The sequence below is a fragment of the Stegodyphus dumicola genome, chromosome 1 (genome assembly GCF_044657685.1).
Source record: "Stegodyphus dumicola isolate Sdum_Otavi_A_Nest chromosome 1, ASM4465768v1".
Taxonomy (NCBI): domain Eukaryota; kingdom Metazoa; phylum Arthropoda; class Arachnida; order Araneae; family Eresidae; genus Stegodyphus; species Stegodyphus dumicola.
The window spans coordinates 116,596,160-116,619,590 of record NC_140768.1 but is presented as its reverse complement, the minus strand read 5'-3'; the positions used below and the strand labels follow the sequence as shown (position 1 = coordinate 116,619,590).

The window sequence follows — 23,431 nt, the reverse complement described above, 5'->3', positions numbered from 1 at the left end:
TTTTAAATCAAAAATTTCCCTGTTCAATAGATCACGAATGAAAAATAGTTTCCCGTCTATATGTTTTGTCCTTGAGTTTTCAATGGGTGATTTTGTAAAACATATAGCAGCCATGTTATCAGCAAACAATATTGGCCTCGAAACATAGTTACTTGCAATCTTAAACTGAATGCATTCATCCAAGATATTTGTAAACCAAACTAATTCTTTTGCTGATTCAGTCATGGAGATAAATTCAGCCTCCATAGTAGACAAACTCGCTCTCCTTTCTTTAAATGTACGTCAAGATACAGGCGATTCTCCCAACAAAGCTATTTGTCCACCAATAGACACCATATCATCCCTGCTTGAAGCAAAATCCGAATCTGAATATATATTGAGCTTCAGTTCCTTGCATACCAGTTTAAGTTTGTGCTATCTGGTATTGGAAACGTACCCTAAAAGTTTAAGTAATCCTTCCCAGTGAAACTTACCAGGCTTGCTTTGGAACTGAGAAAATATATTAACAGCATAAGCTATATCTGGACGAATATGATTGCAAAGAAACGAGAGACATCCCAAAACATTTCTATAAGGATAATTCATCATTTCAGTCATTTCTTCTTGTGTACTGGGACTTTGAGACTTTGAGTGTTTCACACCTTTAACTATTGGAAGGAAAGTAATTTGTATTTTAAAAGACTTGAATCGATCAACTATGTCTTCTATATATAATTGCTGATGGATTAAAACACTATTGTTCTCATATTCAAATTCCACACCCAAAAGCTTTCTTGTTTTACCTAAAATTTTTAAATCAAAATGTGAACTCAGGACTTTTAATATTCTTTTGGCCTTAACTTCACTTTTTCCAAACACAGCTATATCATCAACATAAACCAACAGAATGACAAAATCTTTAAAACGATAGACACAATTACACTACTCAAACTTGATAAACCCTAGGTTACATAGTGTTCTATCCAACTCGTAGTACCATAATCGCCCACTCTGATGCAAACCATACAAGGCTCTATCTGAACAACACACAAAAGTTTCTTTATCTCGCCCTACAAAACCCTGAGGTTGGGACATGTAAATTTCCTCTGATAAAGGAGCGTAGAGATAGGCACTTTTTATGTCACATTGTATATTTGCTCATCCAAGGTGTGCAACTAAAAGGGAGAAAGAGAGCCTTATTACTGAAAAGTTGACTACATGAGAGTAGGTTTCATCATAGGTATCGTATTTAATTTGCCGATAACCCTGAGCCACTAAACAAGCTTTAAATCGAACAGTGTTTCCAAATTCGTCACGTTTAATGTTGAAAATCCACCTGCAACCTAGTGGAGTCTTGTCTTTAGGAAGTGGAACAAGATGCCATACCTTATGCTTTTGCATGTTGGCCATTTCCTCTTCCATTGCCTCTATCCATTTAAGCTTTTCTGTGGATTTCATTGCCTGGTTATAAGTGTTTGGAATTGAAACCTCTAGTCGGCTATCTCGGGTATATGACGTTGAAAAAGTGCCAGTTGGGTCGATTTCACCACTATAAGTATTGGTTCCCTTGAAATCAAACAAGGTAGGATCATATTGAATATTATGTTCAGTGCAATACCTTTCTACATCATTTGGCGATCGTAGTCTTTGATTAGACCCCCTCTCAAAATAATACACATCCGTACGAGTGCCGTCTGGCCTTGGAACAGGTTTACGAAGCCAAGTTACTTGTCTCGATGTAGATTGAGTGTCAGTGCCAATTGTAGAAGAAAGTACATTGATATCTGTTCTTTCCTCTATTTCAGGAAAATAGCCAACTGGAGTATCAGTAGATTGGAACTCTACCCTTTCTTCAGATTCCAAATCAGGAAGGGTGCCCAGTGCAGCTCCACTACCATTTTTCTGCATTCCAATTGACTCTTTAAAAGTAGCATTTAAGGTTTCTACTACCTTTTGCTCATTTTCCAACCAAATCTTGTACCCTTTTGTTCGTACACTGTACCCAATCAATCGGCCCTTCGTTGCCTTTGGATCAAGCTTAGAATTTCTTTTAGCCTTTGGAATTCCCACATAGGCAATCGTTCCAAATGCCTTAAGGTGACGTACTGATGGTTTCCGCTTAGTGTACAATTCGAATGGGGTTCTATCTTGGCCCTTATGACAAATTCTATTAAATGAATATGCAAAATACATTACTGCATCTGACCAAAATTCGGAACTTGTTCCACTATCATGTAAGATTGCACGTACATTGTTGAGAGCTGTCCGATTAAATCTCTCACAAACTCCATTCTGTTTTGGAGTACATACATCTGTAAATTCGTGCTTTACACTATTTTTATTACAATATGACCTGAATTGATCATTATCATATTCTCGTCCATTGTCAGTCCTAAAGTATTTCAACCTAAGGTTCAAAGATCTTTCCGCACGTGTTATATGCCTTTCAAATACCTCAAACACCTGACTTTTCTCTACAATGGGGTACACTACCACATAACGAGAATATTCGTCAATAAAGGAAACGAAATAACGTTCACTATTCCTACCTGGAATGTTAATAGGTCCCCATACATCAGAAAAAACCCTTTCAAGCGGCCTCTTGAATACCTTCTAAGGGTCTATAGGAGATTTGTCTTTGCTTATTGATTTGGCAATGTTCACAAAACAAATTAGGTGAATGCTTTAACACAGGAAGACCTCGAACTGAATGTCTCTTACTAGTCCTGACAATAGCACCATAATTTATATGACCAAACCGACCATGCCATAATTCACTATTGTTATGCTGAATTGTGGATGCCTCAAATTTTACAGCCCCCCTTTTTCACTATTTTCGGGAATACATGATAGTTACTTCCTATCAACTTAGCCTTGTACAAAGTTTCATTTTCATCATCAGTAACTTTAATTTGCCCATTTTTACCATAAAATCATGCTCCATTGATATCCACCCTAGGTCCAGATATTAAATTTCGTCTCAGTTCAGGTCAGTATAACACATCTTTAAGCAAAATAACCGTATCCCCAAATTTCATTTTAACAGTACCCTTCCATGAATTGGAAAAGTTACCCCATCAATAGCTACTAGCATATTCTCATTTTTCACAGGAGAAAAAGTATCAAACAATTCACGATTTTTACAAAAATGATGAGATGCAGCAGTATCAAATATCCAACTATCATCATTTTCCTCCAAATTGTTAACATTAACTTGAGCTATAAAATGGGACTGAGCATGGGAATTATTTTTACCTTTACTCAACTTGGGTTTATTCTTACACTTAGGAGATGCTTTATTACTACTAGATACAGCTGAGGAAACAGAAGAAGCAGGTGAGGGTGATTTGGAAAAATTACCTTTCATTCTACAGTATTTTTGAATATGACCTGGACGGCCACATTTATAACACTTGAGCCCTTAAATTTGTGTTCACAGTTAGTACACTGCTCCAAAAAAAAAAAAAAAAAAAAAAAAAAAAAAAAAAAAAAGGGATCTCTCGTTCTACTGGGCCGATTGACAAAATTCAAATTGCGTTCTTCATGTCTCGAAAGCGCGACTTAGGATATATATTAGATTTATATATAGCACTATTCTAACATAAGTATTTTGACACAAAATCGGACTTTTTCTGAAATAACATACCAATTTTTTTTACATATTTCGATTCTACGCCTAAATATGAAATTTTGTACTCAATTACGCCTAAATATGAAATCAAACTCACTACGACTCAAATTACGCCTAAATATGAAATTTTGTAAAATTTGGAGCGAAATTAACGGTGAAATTCACAAATTTATGTTGGCACTTTTTGTTCAGTTTGCGCCAAGAATAGTTCACTTGGCGAACGTCTTAATATATGGCAACCTAGTTTCCTTTCCCGTGAGAGGAAAAAAAGTCACCATCATTCTTTTTTCCAAATAATATTCTTTATATATTTTTTTATTATAACTGTTATTATTTTAAGTAATTTTTTCTTTTTTGAATTTCATTTTAATTGTTTAAGTTGCATTTTTTTCTTCGAATAACTGTTTTAAAAATTTCTATTTACCTATTCAAACTGCGTCAATAACGGTGCAGCGTTTATTTTTTTTTCAAATAGTTTTCTTTATATATATTTATTCGTCATAGTTATTATTTTAGGAAATTTTTAAATTTTTATACTTTTATTTTAATTGTTTGTGTTGCATTGTCTCTTCAGATAATTGTTTTAAAATTTTCTATTTATTCCTTCGAACTGAGCATTTTAAATATATTTATTAATATAAATTTTCCAGAATTTGATTTTATTTATTTGAATTGCTTTTCTTTCCGAAGAATATTTTGTAACCCAGACTACGATGCATTTGAAAACTGCATATATTAAAAGAGAAATTACAGTAAAGAACAGTTAACACGCCTTTCAATGTTCCGTTCAGAAAAGAAATATATAAATAAGAGATATGTATAACGGACATTTTAACATAGGATGACTTGCATACACTGCTTTAAACAGTTTAATCATTATGCCCATTGCTTTACACAGTTTTATCCTACATTTGGTTTCTTAAAATGTTATTCATGTTTTAGTCGAATATTTTATTTTTGAAATCGCAAGAATCAAATATCATAAGATTAAAAAGTTTTAAATTAAAAAAAGCAGAAATATTAAATTTTACGCAAAAATTAATTTTTTCTTTTCTTTTTCTTCAGGCATTCTACTTTATTCTTGCTCTTTTTCTTTAGGCGTTCTGCAAGTATATTAAAAATTATCCAACTTTTCAAAATATCTTGGTATTTCTGACAATCATTTTAAATAAAGTTATCGCCTTCCATTTCATAAAGGCCCACAAACGGCAGAGCGGTAGAGAATCATTGAACACTAGTAGTTCACTCCGGGGTTCGAATCCTGGTAAACGGGCTGGTTACATGGGCATTTTCGTGGATTTTCTCATGTGTACCGTGTATGCTAGCTGGTTTCTCTTAGAAAGTTCATCACGAAGTATTTGGTCAGAGCCCTTATCAGTCTTTAGAGGCTAAACATTTTGAAGGTATGAGATGAAAGGAAAGTCTGGTTTCATCAAGAAGTTTTGGTTTATTTAATTATGCCTAAGGGAAGGGATGCCTTCATGGAGGACTTTCTAAGGGAAACTGGCTCGCATACACATTACATATGGGGAAAATCACGAAAACGCCCATGCAGACAGCCCGTTCGCGGGATTCGAACCTCGGACCGAACTACCAGTGTTCAGCGATTTACTGCTCAGCCGCTGTTTCATAAGGAGGAAAAAAAACGTCTTTAGGTGACATCCACATACCTCACTGGATAAACTCCTGAATCTTCAAATAATTCGACTGATAAAATCATGGGATTCTCCATTTATGATACGATATGATGTTCTATAACGTAATTTAAATTTATACAACCATATAGTCTACAACCAGTCGCTCTTCACTTAAATCTGTAATGATATCGTTTTTGTCTTTTCTGTTAACACAAGCTCAATTGATGGTATTTGGTGGTGGTGGTTTACACGTCCAAGTGTTTTCTCTTTGAACACCTAAATTCTTTGAAGTATCCTGAAGGTATATTCAAAAGCGTCCAACTTTTTGAAACATCTTGGTATGTCTGATAGCCAAATTTCCCTGCAAATTTTTGCTTACTTTTCTCTCTAATTTTCTTCTTTCCTTCTACAGTTATTTTCAGTGCTCACACAAAAAAATTAAGATTTTTTGATTGCTAGACTTCCATAAATTTTGCATTTTTGTCAATTTTTTTAAAATATCAATTGCATCAACTGCGTTTCAGCTGAAGACAGCTTTTCATTTTCTAGACATTTTAACTATAAACAAAGTATAGAGCAAAGTCCAAAGCATAAATATTTTAATTAAAAGATTTTTGCTAAATGACAAAGAAATAAAACAGTCCAGCAGGGTTTATTCTGTACCACCGAGTGGCCCGATTCTTATATCGGCTGAAACAATCTAAATCATATTAAAGATCATGTTCTTTTATACAATCTATAACGCGAAAGAAAAATTAGCTTCTTAAAACATTCTTTCGAACAGGATTAATATAAAATATTATATTTAAATATATATATTTTTAAAGCTGGGACTTGAACCAAACTGTCAGACTTTTAAAGTTTAATTTACATGGTGGTTATAATTAAAGTTCCAATTTGAAATGGTCATAAAAGGAAAACTACTGGACGAAATGTTATCAAACTTGGGAATCGTGTAAATTAGGTTATGGGAATTTATTTTCCGCGGGGAAAAAAGAGTTAAAAAACTCACCACCAGGGGAAAAATGGCACTGTATACAATATTGGTAAATAAAATAAGACATGAAAACATCTGTTTAAAATGTGTTTAATAGTTTCCGAAACATGTTACAAAGCATGTTCAATGTAGCGTCCAGCATTTCCCGAGCGCAAGTTAAATCCTATTACTGTATTCTTAACAGCAGTTCTTAGCATATCAGGAGGAATGTTACGGACATTTTTCATTTCTGCCAAATTGTTTAGAATATCACCATAAACAGTGCTTTTGAGATAACCCCATAGCCAAAAGTCACAGAGATTGAGGTCTGGTGGGAAGAGGGGAATTGTTGGCTTATAAGATGATCATTCATGAAATGTTTCCTAAGTAACTGTGCGACACACGTGAGGTGGGGCCCAGCCCTGCATAAAAATCGTAGTATCTAAAATGCCATGTTGCTGCAGTTCCATGCAGTTCATGTATCACGAAACATTTTAACATTGACTCTAAGTGAGCTGCAATCACAGTGGTCCAGCTGTCGCCTGCTCTTCAGAGAAAAATGGTTCAGTTATAAAACTAGCTGTCATTCAACACTAAACGGTGTGGAATGACTGCTATGCAATCGAATGCAGTAGGAGAATGCAATGGAACTAGGTAGATAACATGAGGGATTTCTTTGGCCCAAATCGATTAAAATCGTTTTTAATCAGTATTTTCATGTTTTAGTGCCGAATTCAAGCTTCAAAAATTACAAATTAGCGATCTGTAAGAAATTAATATATTAAAAGAGAAATTACAGTAAAGAACAGTTAACACGCCTTTCAATGTTCCGTTCAGAAAAGAAATATATAAATAAGAGATATGTATAACGGACATTTTAACATAGGATGACTTGCATACACTGCTTTAAACAGTTTAATCATTATGCCCATTGCTTTACACAGTTTTATCCTACATTTGGTTTCTTAAAATGTTATTCATGTTTTAGTCGAATATTTTATTTTTGAAATCGCAAGAATCAAATATCATAAGATTAAAAAGTTTTAAATTAAAAAAAGCAGAAATATTAAATTTTACGCAAAAATTAATTTTTTCTTTTCTTTTTCTTCAGGCATTCTACTTTATTCTTGCTCTTTTTCTTTAGGCGTTCTGCAAGTATATTAAAAATTATCCAACTTTTCAAAATATCTTGGTATTTCTGACAATCATTTTAAATAAAGTTATCGCCTTCCATTTCATAAAGGCCCACAAACGGCAGAGCGGTAGAGAATCATTGAACACTAGTAGTTCACTCCGGGGTTCGAATCCTGGTAAACGGGCTGGTTACATGGGCATTTTCGTGGATTTTCTCATGTGTACCGTGTATGCTAGCTGGTTTCTCTTAGAAAGTTCATCACGAAGTATTTGGTCAGAGCCCTTATCAGTCTTTAGAGGCTAAACATTTTGAAGGTATGAGATGAAAGGAAAGTCTGGTTTCATCAAGAAGTTTTGGTTTATTTAATTATGCCTAAGGGAAGGGATGCCTTCATGGAGGACTTTCTAAGGGAAACTGGCTCGCATACACATTACATATGGGGAAAATCACGAAAACGCCCATGCAGACAGCCCGTTCGCGGGATTCGAACCTCGGACCGAACTACCAGTGTTCAGCGATTTACTGCTCAGCCGCTGTTTCATAAGGAGGAAAAAAAGCGTCTTTAGGTGACATCCACATACCTCACTGGATAAACTCCTGAATCTTCAAATAATTCGACTGATAAAATCATGGGATTCTCCATTTATGATACGATATGATGTTCTATAACGTAATTTAAATTTATACAACCATATAGTCTACAACCAGTCGCTCTTCACTTAAATCTGTAATGATATCGTTTTTGTCTTTTCTGTTAACACAAGCTCAATTGATGGTATTTGGTGGTGGTGGTTTACACGTCCAAGTGTTTTCTCTTTGAACACCTAAATTCTTTGAAGTATCCTGAAGGTATATTCAAAAGCGTCCAACTTTTTGAAACATCTTGGTATGTCTGATAGCCAAATTTCCCTGCAAATTTTTGCTTACTTTTCTCTCTAATTTTCTTCTTTCCTTCTACAGTTATTTTCAGTGCTCACACAAAAAAATTAAGATTTTTTGATTGCTAGACTTCCATAAATTTTGCATTTTTGTCAATTTTTTTAAAATATCAATTGCATCAACTGCGTTTCAGCTGAAGACAGCTTTTCATTTTCTAGACATTTTAACTATAAACAAAGTATAGAGCAAAGTCCAAAGCATAAATATTTTAATTAAAAGATTTTTGCTAAATGACAAAGAAATAAAACAGTCCAGCAGGGTTTATTCTGTACCACCGAGTGGCCCGATTCTTATATCGGCTGAAACAATCTAAATCATATTAAAGATCATGTTCTTTTATACAATCTATAACGCGAAAGAAAAATTAGCTTCTTAAAACATTCTTTCGAACAGGATTAATATAAAATATTATATTTAAATATATATATTTTTAAAGCTGGGACTTGAACCAAACTGTCAGACTTTTAAAGTTTAATTTACATGGTGGTTATAATTAAAGTTCCAATTTGAAATGGTCATAAAAGGAAAACTACTGGACGAAATGTTATCAAACTTGGGAATCGTGTAAATTAGGTTATGGGAATTTATTTTCCGCGGGGAAAAAAGAGTTAAAAAACTCACCACCAGGGGAAAAATGGCACTGTATACAATATTGGTAAATAAAATAAGACATGAAAACATCTGTTTAAAATGTGTTTAATAGTTTCCGAAACATGTTACAAAGCATGTTCAATGTAGCGTCCAGCATTTCCCGAGCGCAAGTTAAATCCTATTACTGTATTCTTAACAGCAGTTCTTAGCATATCAGGAGGAATGTTACGGACATTTTTCATTTCTGCCAAATTGTTTAGAATATCACCATAAACAGTGCTTTTGAGATAACCCCATAGCCAAAAGTCACAGAGATTGAGGTCTGGTGGGAAGAGGGGAATTGTTGGCTTATAAGATGATCATTCATGAAATGTTTCCTAAGTAACTGTGCGACACACGTGAGGTGGGGCCCAGCCCTGCATAAAAATCGTAGTATCTAAAATGCCATGTTGCTGCAGTTCCATGCAGTTCATGTATCACGAAACATTTTAACATTGACTCTAAGTGAGCTGCAATCACAGTGGTCCAGCTGTCGCCTGCTCTTCAGAGAAAAATGGTTCAGTTATAAAACTAGCTGTCATTCAACACTAAACGGTGTGGAATGACTGCTATGCAATCGAATGCAGTAGGAGAATGCAATGGAACTAGGTAGATAACATGAGGGATTTCTTTGGCCCAAATCGATTAAAATCGTTTTTAATCAGTATTTTCATGTTTTAGTGCCGAATTCAAGCTTCAAAAATTACAAATTAGCGATCTGTAAGAAAACGATTTCCAGATTGAACGCACTTATGCGAGTGATTTGCGATCTCACATTTTCTAATCGCTAATTCGTGGTTTTCACGGATGAATTTCTCACTTACACGGATGGCGCACTCGACTTTTATCGAATTCAACGCTTTTAAATGGTAATTTGCCTACTTCAAAGTTTCTTAAGGGTATGCAACATGTTAAACCCGTGTAACAAAAGGTTAAGTTAGATTCCGACCCATATTTCGTTTAACAATATTGCATACAGCGCCATTTCCCCCCTGGTGGTGAGGTTTCCAACTTCCTTTTTTTCGCGGAAAATAAATTCCCATGACCTCCTTTACACGATTACCAAGTTTGATAACATTTGATCCAGTAGTTTTCCTTTTATGACCGTTTCAGTGTGGAACTTTAATTATAACCACTCTGTATATTATTAAATTTTAATTTGAAGCTATGCGTTATATGTATACCAAGCATAAATTTTTCTCTTTTATGGAAAAATAAAGAATCAAAGCAAATATACTTAGGATAATGGACCAAAACTGAAAAAATTTCCGCTCCCTCCGAAAATAAAATATTGAAACTTCGACCTTGTTAATTTATTGGATTATCGAAATATTTAATTTGACTTATCTTCTAAGTCCTATTTCTGACAACAATTCCGTCAAAACTTCCGAATTACTTAAGCTAAAGTAAAAGATTTAGTTATATTCACTGTATGTTAATAAAGTAATCAGATGGAATAAAAATAGATTATAAAATTTATGCTGATGCAACTTTTTGTCTGACTGCACAACATGTAATGGAAGAGAAGGATTGTAGAGATCTGTTTTTGACATGCCTCTAAAAGTAGATGTCATACTCCTTTTGTCTCTTCAATGGCAAAAGACTTTCCTTTGAGAGGCAACTTTAGTTTTTGGAAAGAAAAAAATCACAAGAAGACAAATTTGAAGGACATGCAGGATGATTGCGTACACATACTTATTTTCAGAACAAAAGCGGTTTTCCGACTGGTTATTGAATAATGAAAAGATGCATTGTCATGCAATACAAAACATTCGGAATAGGTTTTCTGACTGAAAACGTAAGATTAAAAGTCATCTGCTTAATTCACAGTCATTTACAAGTCAACTACTCGGGCAATTGCAGAATCGTTTTGATCCTGAGCTTGTAAGACAAACCTAATATCACTGGATTTAAACCCTTTTTTAATCTTCCGAGAACGTTCCTTCTTTAGCTCATATTCCAAGAATATTAAGTGAATACAATTATTGCAAAAGCATTTGAATATTCATTTACACTACGGCTTGGTAGTAACTTAAATTCTGCTTTTTGTGTCAATTGTTTGTTGCGAAGTCTAACCCAGGCTGCATGGTTGGTTTTCGTATTTTTCTAGGTTCTCTTTACAGAGGTTCTCTATGAAAGCATCTTAATCAAATAGCTCCCATGTTCTTTCTATGTTCAAATAACCAACTAACCTAGTTTAAGCACGATTTCTAAGTGAAGTTACTAGCAAAACCCGAATACTCATTAAAAATCATGTAGCTTGCCAATCAGGAGTAACATGAAAGATGCGGCACCAATAATTGAATTGTTGCTACGGTACGCTGTTTTTAAATTTAGATGGTCGTTCCTTAATTAAATAGCCCACCAGCGGCCGAATGGTAAAGACTCTGAACACTGGTAGTTCGGTCCGAGGTTCGAATCCCGCGAACGGGCTGGCTGCATGGGCGTTTTCGTGGTTTTCCCCATGTGTAACGTGTATACGAGCCAGTTTCCCTTAGAAAGTCCTCGACGAAGGAATCCCTCCCTTTAGGCAGATAACCCTCGTGTGCTTTGCGATAATTAAATAATCCAATCCAATCCAATCCTTAATTAAATATAATTGATTTGTAACTTCTACTAGAGCTGATGGTTAGAATTGAAGTGTAAATAAATAATATCGTGTGCAGTTTTGATTAATATAAAATCAGAAATATTTGCAATTTATAAGAAGGATTTATTAATAACCGTAATAATTACTTATTATATTACTAATGATTAGGATTCAGTTCTTGACAATTACATTCTAAATTAGAATTTTAAGAGTATAATGAAAATACGCTACACACAAAAATACATTTTAAGATAAAAAAATGAGTTGATTTTTTATGTTTTAAAACTTCTTGAATTCATTTAATAAACATCGTATCCTCGTTGTTAATTGAATCCAGATTGTTGGGTGTCGTTTATATAATTATTCTTACTTGTTCACAGAATCTGCTGACTTATCCAGCCATTAAGTAGCTGCAGATCATTTCTACACAACCACCGAACTTCCATTAATTCAGTCTCTAGAGGGTTGTATGTTTATATCATAATTTGACTTTTATAAAAATGATTATTCTAAATCTTATGTTTCTATAAAAATATAATGGGCTTTAAAAATATGTATCAGCCGCTCTTTCAGCCACTTCAAAAGCAACAGTTTGTTTAGAAATAAATTATGCAGTTACTGTCATAAAATTCAAATAAACATCAAATGAAAATTCTCAGTTGTAGACAATTCAATTTAAACAAAGTAAAGCAGCAGACTATAAAACGCCAAAGGTAAAAATTTACTCATACAAAAATTTAGTCTTATTTTTTTTTTAAAGATATAGAGAATTTAAAGATATAGAGAATTTAAAAAAAAATAGTTAAAAATTTGAAAAATATCATCTATAATTTAAAAAAATAGTTTTAAATATAGTATTAATAAATATTTATTATGCGTCATTGAGGGAAAAAATGTCATATAATTAATTCTCCGTAAAATTTTACTTGAAATTTAAGGTTAAAAATAGCTGTGGCAATTTGGTGTAACAAAAATCCATAGACCACATTTGGCGTTATTATCGCTCAAAAAAAGATGCCAAATTTCAAAACGCGAAAATATGTAAATTCGTGTATATCTTAGAAAATTTTGAATAAAAAAGCCTAATATTTTGCAGATATGCTCAAAAATACACCTACTTTAAGATGATGGTAAAAATTTTATAGGTTATAATTCAAAATATTTTTTGAAAAATTTTTAAAAATTATTTTAAAAAAGAAATTTTAAAAATAAAACACAAAAAATGGGTAAATTTTATTTGGAATAAACCTAAATTTCGAAATATGAGAGAAAAAATCAAAAAAGTTTAATAAAAAAAGAGATATTAATAAATATTTGCCAAATTCAATTAACATTGAGGAGCTAAAATTTTGAGAGCTAATATTTTAAAAACTACTCGTACGATTTTTACAAAACTTGGTATTCTGGCATAATTTGAGTCGTAGAATCGAAATATGGAAAAAAAAATTGGTATGTTATATCAGAAAAAGTTCGATTTTGTGTCAAAATACCTATGTTAGAATAGTGCTATATATAAATCTAATATATATACTAAGTCGCGCTTTCGAGACATGAAAAACGCAGGTTGAATTTTGTCAATCGGCCCAGTAGAATGGGAGATATAGCACTGTCCCATTTTTTTTTTTTTTCAGCAGTATACTTTGCACTTCTATAATCTTATTGGAATTTTCCCTATCTATCTTTCTTAAACCAAGACGCGGTTCCTCTGCTAGTATTTCAAGTTCAACATTTTTAAAAATGAACTTTTCATCTGGCCACCTCAAAACATTCTGAACTACTTGATCAAATTTATCTGGAAGGAACCTAAGAAACTGGAAACATATATATACTTCTCTTACAGCCTGATTAATGTCAGCTAACTGTTCAGTTACGCGTTTTAATCTAGAAGAAAAGAAACTAATACTTTCATTTGGCTTAATTTTACAATTTAAGAACTCTGAAAACAGGGACATATGTCTAGACCGATAATCTGGCTGAAAGTATTTAGCAAGCATATTCCATGCCACTACCGGGTCATCAATTTCACTTATCAAGCTTCTATATTCAGGGCTTACATTCATATAAATTAATGATAATGCCAATCGACTTCTATTTTGATAGTCGGCAATAATTTCTTTTGTAATACCCTTAACATCATTTAAATCAGGACATTTTTCAATACCCTTGACCAAAAGCCATGCATTTTTTTTCATTTAAAACAAACTTCATATCTTTGGACCATGTAAAGTAATTACATGCCTCAAGTTTAGCAATATTATGCATGACACTAACAGTAGCCATATTTGAATTTTAACAAACACCGCCCCCCCAATCTCTTAAGTCCTAAATTAACTTTAAACTTCAAAAGTCTGCACTAAAAATAACTCAGGGGCTGTGGCCCATAACCAAAATGATGCTAAAGCAAAGTTTAAAATTTAAAAAAAAAATTAAATATTTAGCAATAGTAGCAATAAAAGCTCCCTGAGATAATATGTTGTGCAGACATTGAAGACATTGAAGAACCATAAAAGGTTTCAAACTTAACCAATTTATTAACAATATAATAAAGAATAAAAACACAGAAAATAAATTTAAACAATATCAGAGTCTTAGGAAAAATATAATATAACCATCATTCATCAAATAATATTTTTACCTGGTCTCCAAAACACTGGCATTCAATACAAACAAAAATGTTCAAACATTAATTATGCGGCCTAAAAATGAAGTTGGCTACACATTCAAAAAGTCCATGATCAATGGTCGAGAAAACACCTGAAATTTAAATCGAGTTCTTGAGAGCACTTAAAACCGGCCTAACTCCGTTTGCATTAGTTGAACATGAGGAATCGCCGCTAACGTATTTTAAATGCCACGTTCATTGAAGAACATGGATGCTGCCCACGGCAGTTACTCACATGGTAGCCTCTGGAACCAAGGAATTTATTCTGGAACAATCATCTTGTGGACAGGTACCAAGGAACTTTATTCAGTAACAGTCATCTTGTGAACAGGAACCAAGGAACTTTATTCACCGGACTGCATGCATCCTTCAAAAGGGGCTGGAAACTGCACACCCAAGTGCCAGGAAAGCAGGAACTAGAAGAAGGGCTGAGCCAGAGCGACGCGAGATACTTATAGCAGAAGTAGGCATGACGTCATCTCACGGCAACCAATCAGCTATTGACACGAATCAGCTTTCCAGATGACGTAACATCACGTTTCGTTTTTGCATCTCAATTAGGGTGAAACAGTCCGTTCTCAACACAAACAGTGGCAGTAAGAAAAAGAAGTAGAAGTAACTAATATATTACATTAAAAATAAGAACTAAACTAAACAAACATTTCAAGGAGGAGAGATGATGCAGTAAAAGGTTTACAATAAGTTATATTTTCCAACACATACAGCAGCTTATATTCAGCAATTTTTGTGTGTGTCATCGTGTGCATTGTACAGTCAAAAGTTGTTAATTCGGACACCCATAATCTGGACCTCAAAGCTTCAAACTTTCTGTGCATGCGTTGCGTTGACGCATGAGCGTAAGGCCTCTACGGCTGAGAATATGCTTGTGCGTGTGCGCAAAATACATTTACGAGTGCGCGTTTAATGTATAACGGACGGTATAAGCTAAGCTAAAATTATTTAATTATCTATTTCAGTTAATGTTGCAGATTGCGTTGTTCCTTAATCTTCAAATTGGATCCGGCTTATTATTTTTTGCAGACTGTTAGAGCAATTTTATAAAAGTAAGCTTGAACTTTCGATTATGTCAAATAGAATTTCTGATATATATTTATTAATATGTAAATGATCTACAAAGCGAAAGCATGTTTCGAAGTTCATTAAACAAAAAGTGGAATTTCTACAAAAAATGGATAAAGGCATATCCTTTGTTTATTTAAACTTTAACGTTTGTTTATCTAAACTTTGTTTATCTTTAACGCCGCGCAATGAATTGGAAGTTGATCTGTCAGCACTATCCTTATCTTCAGGGCAGATGTTTTTATTTTATTTGGCTTATAATTCCTTATTAAATGTAGTATTTCATCTCGATGTACTCCATCTTTGATATGATTTAAATCAAATTCCTCGTCATTATAATTCGCTTCCAATAGCAAAGAAAGTGACAGAGGTTATTGAAAACGAAAAATTTCAATTGACAAATTAGTCGGTATTCTCGACACAGCAATTATAGGACTTGAACAACGGAACTTTGTAACTGAACAAGAAATTATGTCTGTTTAAAGAATTAAAGAGAATGTATTATCACATAAAAAACGAAACAACTTACATTGAAAGAAATGTTTAATAAAGTAAACAAATAAATATTAAGCTTTTTTTTTGTAAATTTTGATATCCTTTAGATCATAATTGTTCTTTATATCATAAATTACGGTTTCATATTTTTAATTTTATAATTTCTGCATGCCATCTTACCAGATTTAAACTGATGATCTAATACGGCAAAATTGATAATCCGGAATCGCCGAAGTCCCGGCGAGTCCGGATAAACGACTTTTGACTGTATTCAACTGTGCGTCTTCAAAATTGTCACCTCAAACTGTGCATCTTCAAAATTTTCTGTAGTGCCTGCTATTTCAGTGTACACTCAGCACCCCAGAAGCTATACTGTACTTTGGATATGCCTTTACTCCCCCCCCTATTTAAAACAAGTAGTTTTCAGTTTTTATGCTTGTAATAAGCAATGTTAGCAGGGTTCATACGGTCTTTAAAAGTCCTTAGATTTTTTGGAATTGATTTTTGGTTCTTAAAAGTCCTTAATTTTGGCCAAAATCAGCAGAAGGTCCTTAATTTTAATCATCTGAAATTTCTGTCTGTGTTTATGATTGCCATTTTGAGTGTGAATTAGCATTTTGGAGGAATATTTTTGCCGATTCACTGACGTATCTTTTGAATGGGTTCATAGGTTATAATTTGTTTCTAATATAAGAGAGATGGGATACTTGAGGTTCTAAGCAAGAAGTGAAATTTAAGCATAGCAAAATTCATTGTTTTTTAATAAAGAGCCCTTAAACAAGTTTTTGCTCTTGGGGATGTGAATTCTTTTATTAAACGGTTCTAAATCTGGCGACTTATCAACATTTTAAGATCAGCTTCTATAGAAAATTTTTAATTCCGAGATCTGAGAATTTTTTGATGATTTTTGTTTTAAACATAGTAACATTGATAAAATAATGGTAATATATTGAAATTATATTTAAAAAATAACATTTAAAAAGAAAACATTTTTATTTTTTGCTGTCATATTATAAAGTTTCATTTTGGCAATTTATATATTATTTTGAATCTGAAAAATAAACAAGGTATAATACTATAAAGCTCAATTTACGAAACAGGTCTTAGCAAAAGCAAAATTAGCAATGTAATTAATTAAAAATGTCTTCTTTTTAATTTTTTCATAGTAAGAGTTTTTTCCATGTTATTGTCTCAGAGTATGTAGAATTCTTAGAATATGCATCAGTTTTTCTCAATAAAATTAATTTTACATTTTTTCCCTCCCTTTTTTTTCCAAACTATTTCTGGCCTTTTGCTGCTACAAAATTGGTAGGGATAAATTTTTTTTTTTTTTTTTTTTTTAGGATTTTAGACATTGCGACTTGGAAAGTTTAGAAGGCAAGATCTATAGAGCCCCGATTCTAGAAATATGTGACAAAATGAAAAATGTCTCTATGGTATCAACACGTAATTGATGTATTTTACAGAAAGTTTGCAATGAATTTCTTACTTTTTGGAGAACGTCTGGAAGAACAATGAAAACATAATATTTGAATGTTTTACTTCTGATACTAGAATCTTAACATGTTTATCTTCTCTTTATTTTCTCTACTTTTCACTAAACACAAGCATGGAAAATATAAAAAATGCTTCTAATCTTGTCACATGGGCAGGCATTATAGAAACGAATTTTTTTATTAATAAAGAAATTGAAAACTTACAATTTAAAAGATTAATTTAATATGTGTTAATGCACCATACTCATAGCTGACATTAGGCTTTTTTCCCCTTGATGCAATCTTTGTAGATCGTAAATTCTGTTGCCTAATGCCTTTCTAAATGCATCCAATGCCAGCTCTAAATTCTAAAAGTTTTGCCATTTATAGACTGTGTTGTTCAGTGTGTCATTCAATTCTAAAAATTCTGCCACATCAGCTCTGTGACTGCCCTTTACCATATATATTTCATATTTCTCCTGAATACTCATATTACTAAAGAAATAAAATTAGCGGCTTTTTCTGTACATTCTAAATGCCTTTAGCGTTTTTTAGACTAACAGAAATCCTTAATTAAATCAAAAAATTATAAAATGAAAAGGAAACATGTTGAAGAAAGAAACTAAATACAAAAAGAAAATTATTCTTCAAAGATCCGTGCAGTTATTATTATATAAAATACCCAATTATTTATTATTTCAGACTTTACTATAATTTCCCATTTCTATTTTCTCATATGATAGAGTTACTGAGCCAACCCTTTGAGCAGCCAGGGTTTTTGCTAAAAAAGCACAAATTTCCCAAAACTGCTATGAGAACAAATTATGTTTTTGATTTTACTGTAAAAATTCTCCTGGTATTACATACCTGGATTTGTGTACTTTTGATATATTGCCTCAATTTCTTTGACATATTTTAATATGCACATATATATACGTTCTTACAGATATCACAAAAAATATTCTAAGCCATATATAAACAGCCTTGACGCTTAGAGGGTTAAAACTAAATTGTATAATCTTTGACCACTAGTCCATATTTTTAGTTTGAATTTGACTGTTCTTGTTTAATAACATTACCGTGAGCTGTATCATCATTTTGTTAGCATCAGAATATGCCTTTATGTTTTAAGTTCTTTTTAAATAAGAGGCTTATTTAAACCTTTGTTGTCTGATATTGCAATTATTTTCAGACATAGCGATAATATGCTACACGTTTGTCGAGGGGTTTGGACTATTTAACTTTTACCAGATCAAATAAACATAGGTACATTGTGGAGAGGTTGACAAGTTAGGAGATAAAGCACACAGTAACTAGCAAGAGCATTGGTTTTTGCATATTGAGACAAATCTCTCATTGTTAGAAAAGATGCTTAAAGAAAAGGAAATCGATATAAACTAGGCAAAATTGTTTGGGAAGACTTAATTAAATGACGGATAATATTTTGTTGAGTGTTGTTGTTACAAAAAATAAATTTTTTGTAGCTTTTAATGTGTAATTATCCTAATATCATTTAAGAATCAATGTCATAAATTACATGTATTTTAAACTGTGAAATTTTATTAGATTTTGATTTTGATAGGGCTTTTTTTAACAAATATTGTTATAAAATAAAATTCAATAGTGGCCATGTAAATCCGTAATGACTGAGGTTATTAACCTACCTAATTTAGTTATTGATAACTAACTGTTTACGCTTAAAATTTTTCTCTACATATCAAAGCGAGTTATTGCCTTTCATTAATACTCACGGTGGTCAGGCCCACCAGCGGCCGAGCGGTAAAGACGCTGAACACCGGTCCGAGGTTCAAATCTTGCGAACAGGCTGGCTGCATGGCATTTTCTTGGTTTTCCCCATGTGTAACGTGTATATGAGCAAGTTTCCCTTAGAAAGTCCTCCACGAAGGCATCCCTCCCTTTAGGCAGATAGCCCTCGTGTGCTTTACCATAAATAATCCAATCCACTGTGGTCACAAGATAAAATACAAAAATGTAAAAATTCAAGTAAAATGTATTCTTTGCATCTTGTGAGACTTAAAATAATACAAAACAACTTATCACCTCTGGTGCTTTAATAGCTTATTGGAACCTTAAAGTATATTAACTGGTTTACAACCCCTGGAACTCTACATGAAGCTACGACACTAACTGCATCAAAAAGAGCCTGACTGACTTTCAACACTTGCCAACTGTGCCTACATCAGGCCTTTCAGGTTTGTTTGAATCGGCAGGTCTCTCTCTAGATTAGCAGCAGCGGTGACAACATTCAGTCTTTTGTTATGAATCATGCTGATTATGATCTTACTTCTTATTTTAACTTATGCCATTTGACAAAAATCTACCTACTATTTACGAAACCAAGTAGACTGGCCAAGTATGTGACAAAATGAGGCATGAAAAAATCAACATAAAGCTAACTGTTAGTAAAACGTAAATGTCACTTATCTTCTTTCAAATATGTCCAACTATTATAAATGTAAAATATTTAATGGTACTTAATAAATTGCATAAAGTTTATTTTATTCTCAAACTTATTAATAATTATGTTAATTCATGTTCAGTAATAATGCATACTACGTAGGGATCTATTTTATTTTTAGGATGATATTACAAAAGTGAAATTCAGGCATAGATAATATTTTTAACTGAATTTATTCAGTTCCCATTTGCTCATAGGTCCTTTCTATTAATGGTCCTCAAAAGTCCTTAAATCTACTTAATTTCCATGTGCAAAAATGTGTACGAACCCTGGTTACTTATTAAAAAAAGTGGATTAACTGTTCTAATTTCTTTACAGTATTTTTATTAATATTAAGAGGATAAGCGTAACATTCATTTTTCAAATTATTGATATTTAATTGCATGCGATGAAAAATTAAGAATGATACATTATTTTCAAATGGCTCTTCTGGAATTTTTTAGATTTTTATCTTTTGTGATCAAAATCATTAAAAATATATGTAGGCAATTAATGTTCTTTTTTTATTGCAAAAATGAAGTTCAATATTGTTTGAATTGTGTTTTCTTCCATTACAGGTTAATCAAATTCAAACTTTCTTATTGATGGAAGTACTGGTAGGGAGTGACGAATATTGCCGTGCTCAGCACAAATAAACTTTATCCAAACTAGTGAAGGAATTAAGTGTATATATTGTTTTTACTGTTTTTACAAAACACCTAATCTTCCAGAATCATCTACATATGGGTTTAACCACGTCCAAAAGAGAATTTTTATGCAAATTGCTTGTGCAAAATCTGCTGTACAGTTTTCTTCTGTCCTAAGGCATTGTTGGTAAAGTCATTGCAGCAGTATTAAAAATTTTTAAAGGTAAATATTTTTTTAAAAGTTTAGCATTTCTAAATTCCAAATAGAGCACAAGGAATGACCAGTATGAAGCAAAAATCAATGCGACCTGGACCATCAGAAATTACATACAAAACCATGAAGTTTTTAATCATGGATCGGCCGACAGATGCTACCATTCCTGCCTTACTTGAAGTAAGAATATTTTATTCTTAGTTTTAACTTTTAAAGTAAAACATGTCTTAATACATTTATTAAATTCTGGATGTGTGAAAAATTATGATTAGTTCTGTGTAGTTTTATTGGTTACTTATGATGCAGTGTATGCAATAGCAGTTTCTTAGCTCATGTATTTTGGTTTTATTTCTGAACTCTTGGATTTGAGGTTTAGTATTAATGGGCCAGGTCTTATGGCAAAATTTATGCAATTAAAGTGGCTGTACACCAGTGGTCTGAGACTTGATTACATGCAGGTCAGATGCACAATCTGAAAACAGCTGATAAGTTGACTTTTTTTAACCAAAAAAGAATTTCTTTAAAAAATAAGCAAATTTTTCAACTAAATAAAAAAATTTATTGGCTACATATTTTATTGGAACATGTATAAGTGGTAATAATACTGATGGAAAGAATAAAAGAGATCAAATTTATATACTCTCTGAAATTTAAAGGTCATCTGGTAGTTTGCTTCTGTTCTTTATTAAACTGTGGGAAAAAACTGTTCACATATAAATTTATTCCCCCAAAATTCTTGCTGCAACAATTCATACCTGAGTGTATTTATCTTTCGACAAGTATGAAAAAAGTTTATGTATCTTCAAATCTTTTAATGAGATTTATATGACAATGTAAATTAATCAGCTCCATTTATAGTTTTTCTGGTACTTTATTCACATTCATTTTTAATGGTTATGAAAATAATGTAAAATTGTCCTCACAATCAATAGCATCCTAAATCATTCTTCAAGTATTTGCTACAATAGTCATAACAGTGCTAATTAATTATGGGGAATATATTCCGAAGCCACATAGAATTTTGTTCGAATCACATGCCGCCACTTTGTGACTATATTTCAAGAGATTCTGTTTCAAGCTATAGACTATATTTCAAGAGAGAAGTGAAACACAAAAAAGTAAAATATAAAATTAGACAAAGCAATAACCTTCTTTCTGAGGCTGGCACTATCTTCCTGTTCATTTAACTGTTTGACTTTTGGTATAAATACAACTCTTTCTTTGCAGAATTTCTTCTCTCCTAATGATGAGAGACCTTAACCTGTTGGCATCAAAATCGATGGTCTTGGTTAAAATATATGCCAAACAGGAGGTTATTGCTTTGTCTAATTTTATTATAGAGTGTATTTCTATAATTAGTAATATTTGATGTTACATCTCAAAGTGAGGATAATTTTAGAATAGTTTCAGGATTGTGGAGAGAAGACTTTTATAATTATTAATAAACATGCTTTAAAAAGTTAAATGCAAAAAGTTGTTCTTTTTATGTACAAAAACTATGGAGACATTCATGATTTTCTTCAGAGCCAGGTATGAATTAAATTAGTGTAGTTTTATGCAGGAATGAACTTGCAGTCATCAAAACAAGCATTTTCCCCCTAAATTTTATAAAATGTTTAATTTTGTGTGGTTGAAAATTGATTCAAGTGCATAAATTTTTCTAACATTCTGCAAGTTTTGTATATGAAGGCATAGTATTTTTTGTATTTAGTTTACTAAAGCATGTTTTATCAATAGCTGCTTCAGTAATGTACGCATTTTATTGGCAGATAGAAAAGGCAGCTAAATCAATGTAAATTATGATAATTAGTAAAATTTGGTAAATTAATAAAATGAAATTTGAAATTAAACATAAGTAATCCCAAAATACATTTGTATGTGATTAGCTTATCATTTTTTTCTACTGAATGAATGAAGATTTCTTAAAATGTTAGACTTTTCTAGGAAACTAAGATTGATAAAAGTTATTTTAGAATGTCATTATGTAATTATTTTAAACTTTTAATTGCTGATTTGTTCTTAACCTTTTAAACATTAAAAGAAGTCAGATGTGTTCCTAAACATATCTAACAATAAATAATGTACTATTTATTTCCTGAAATGACTCATTTTAACAGTCATTTCCATTCCAGTAGTAATTCAACTAAATGAGTTAAATTAAAAATTTGAAAATAGTAAATTTAAATAATTTATATTAAATGTTTTCCTGATTGGAAATATTGAAACAAATTATATGTCAATTGTTTATTGATTTTTTTTATACAAGTAATTTTCTGCAACATTAATTTTTTCTGTTTTCAGTGTTTAAAAAATAATCTGAAGTATTATTTTAATAACAAAATAGGAAAAAATGTATTTGTTTTTTAATTTTACTTCCTGAGTATATCTTGCTGTAGAAAAATACAGGAAAAGGGAATACAGAAAAAGAGTATTCATCTTGTATTTTGTGCTTCAAAAAAGATAATGTCGACAAGATCATAAATCTGATCTAAGCTCCTATCTGTGAAGTTTTTTTTTTTTTTTTTTTTTTTTTTTTGTTTTTTGTTTATTTTATTATTAATGAAACAAAGAAGGTTGTGACAGTATTCTATTTTCAGTAGAATTTAGATATTTTGAAAGATTCCTTAAAACTTTTCACATGCCAATTATAAGTACATATAAAATATTTTTATTGCTTTTCTGGTTTTAGGTAATGACCCATTTTATCAATTAATTTTTCAGTAAAACTCATTTGAAATTTATTTCAATAAAAAAAATGTTTTTAATGACTACATGTTGGGACATTTTCTCTCCCCCTTCCTCCTAAGGTTTTGTCATGTGATGTTTTTTTATAATTATTTTTTATATTGAAACAGTGGGACAGAAGCAAATGTTTGAGCTTTT

The 23,431-nt window shown here is 32.0% G+C and overlaps 1 protein-coding gene across 2 annotated transcripts in view; it reads left to right on the top strand.

Annotated features, from left to right (window-relative positions):
• LOC118201257 (protein tyrosine phosphatase type IVA 1-like) overlaps window positions 1-23,431 on the top strand; it is a 78,859-nt gene that overhangs the window by 17,695 nt on the left and 37,733 nt on the right. For both annotated transcript variants that reach the window (XM_085819709.1, XM_085819708.1), the window contains exon 2: window positions 20,266-20,728. In XM_085819709.1, the coding sequence (XP_085675835.1) occupies window positions 20,612-20,728 (117 nt within the window). In that variant the 5' untranslated portion in view covers window positions 20,266-20,611. The remainder of the gene's footprint in view (window positions 1-20,265; window positions 20,729-23,431) is intronic.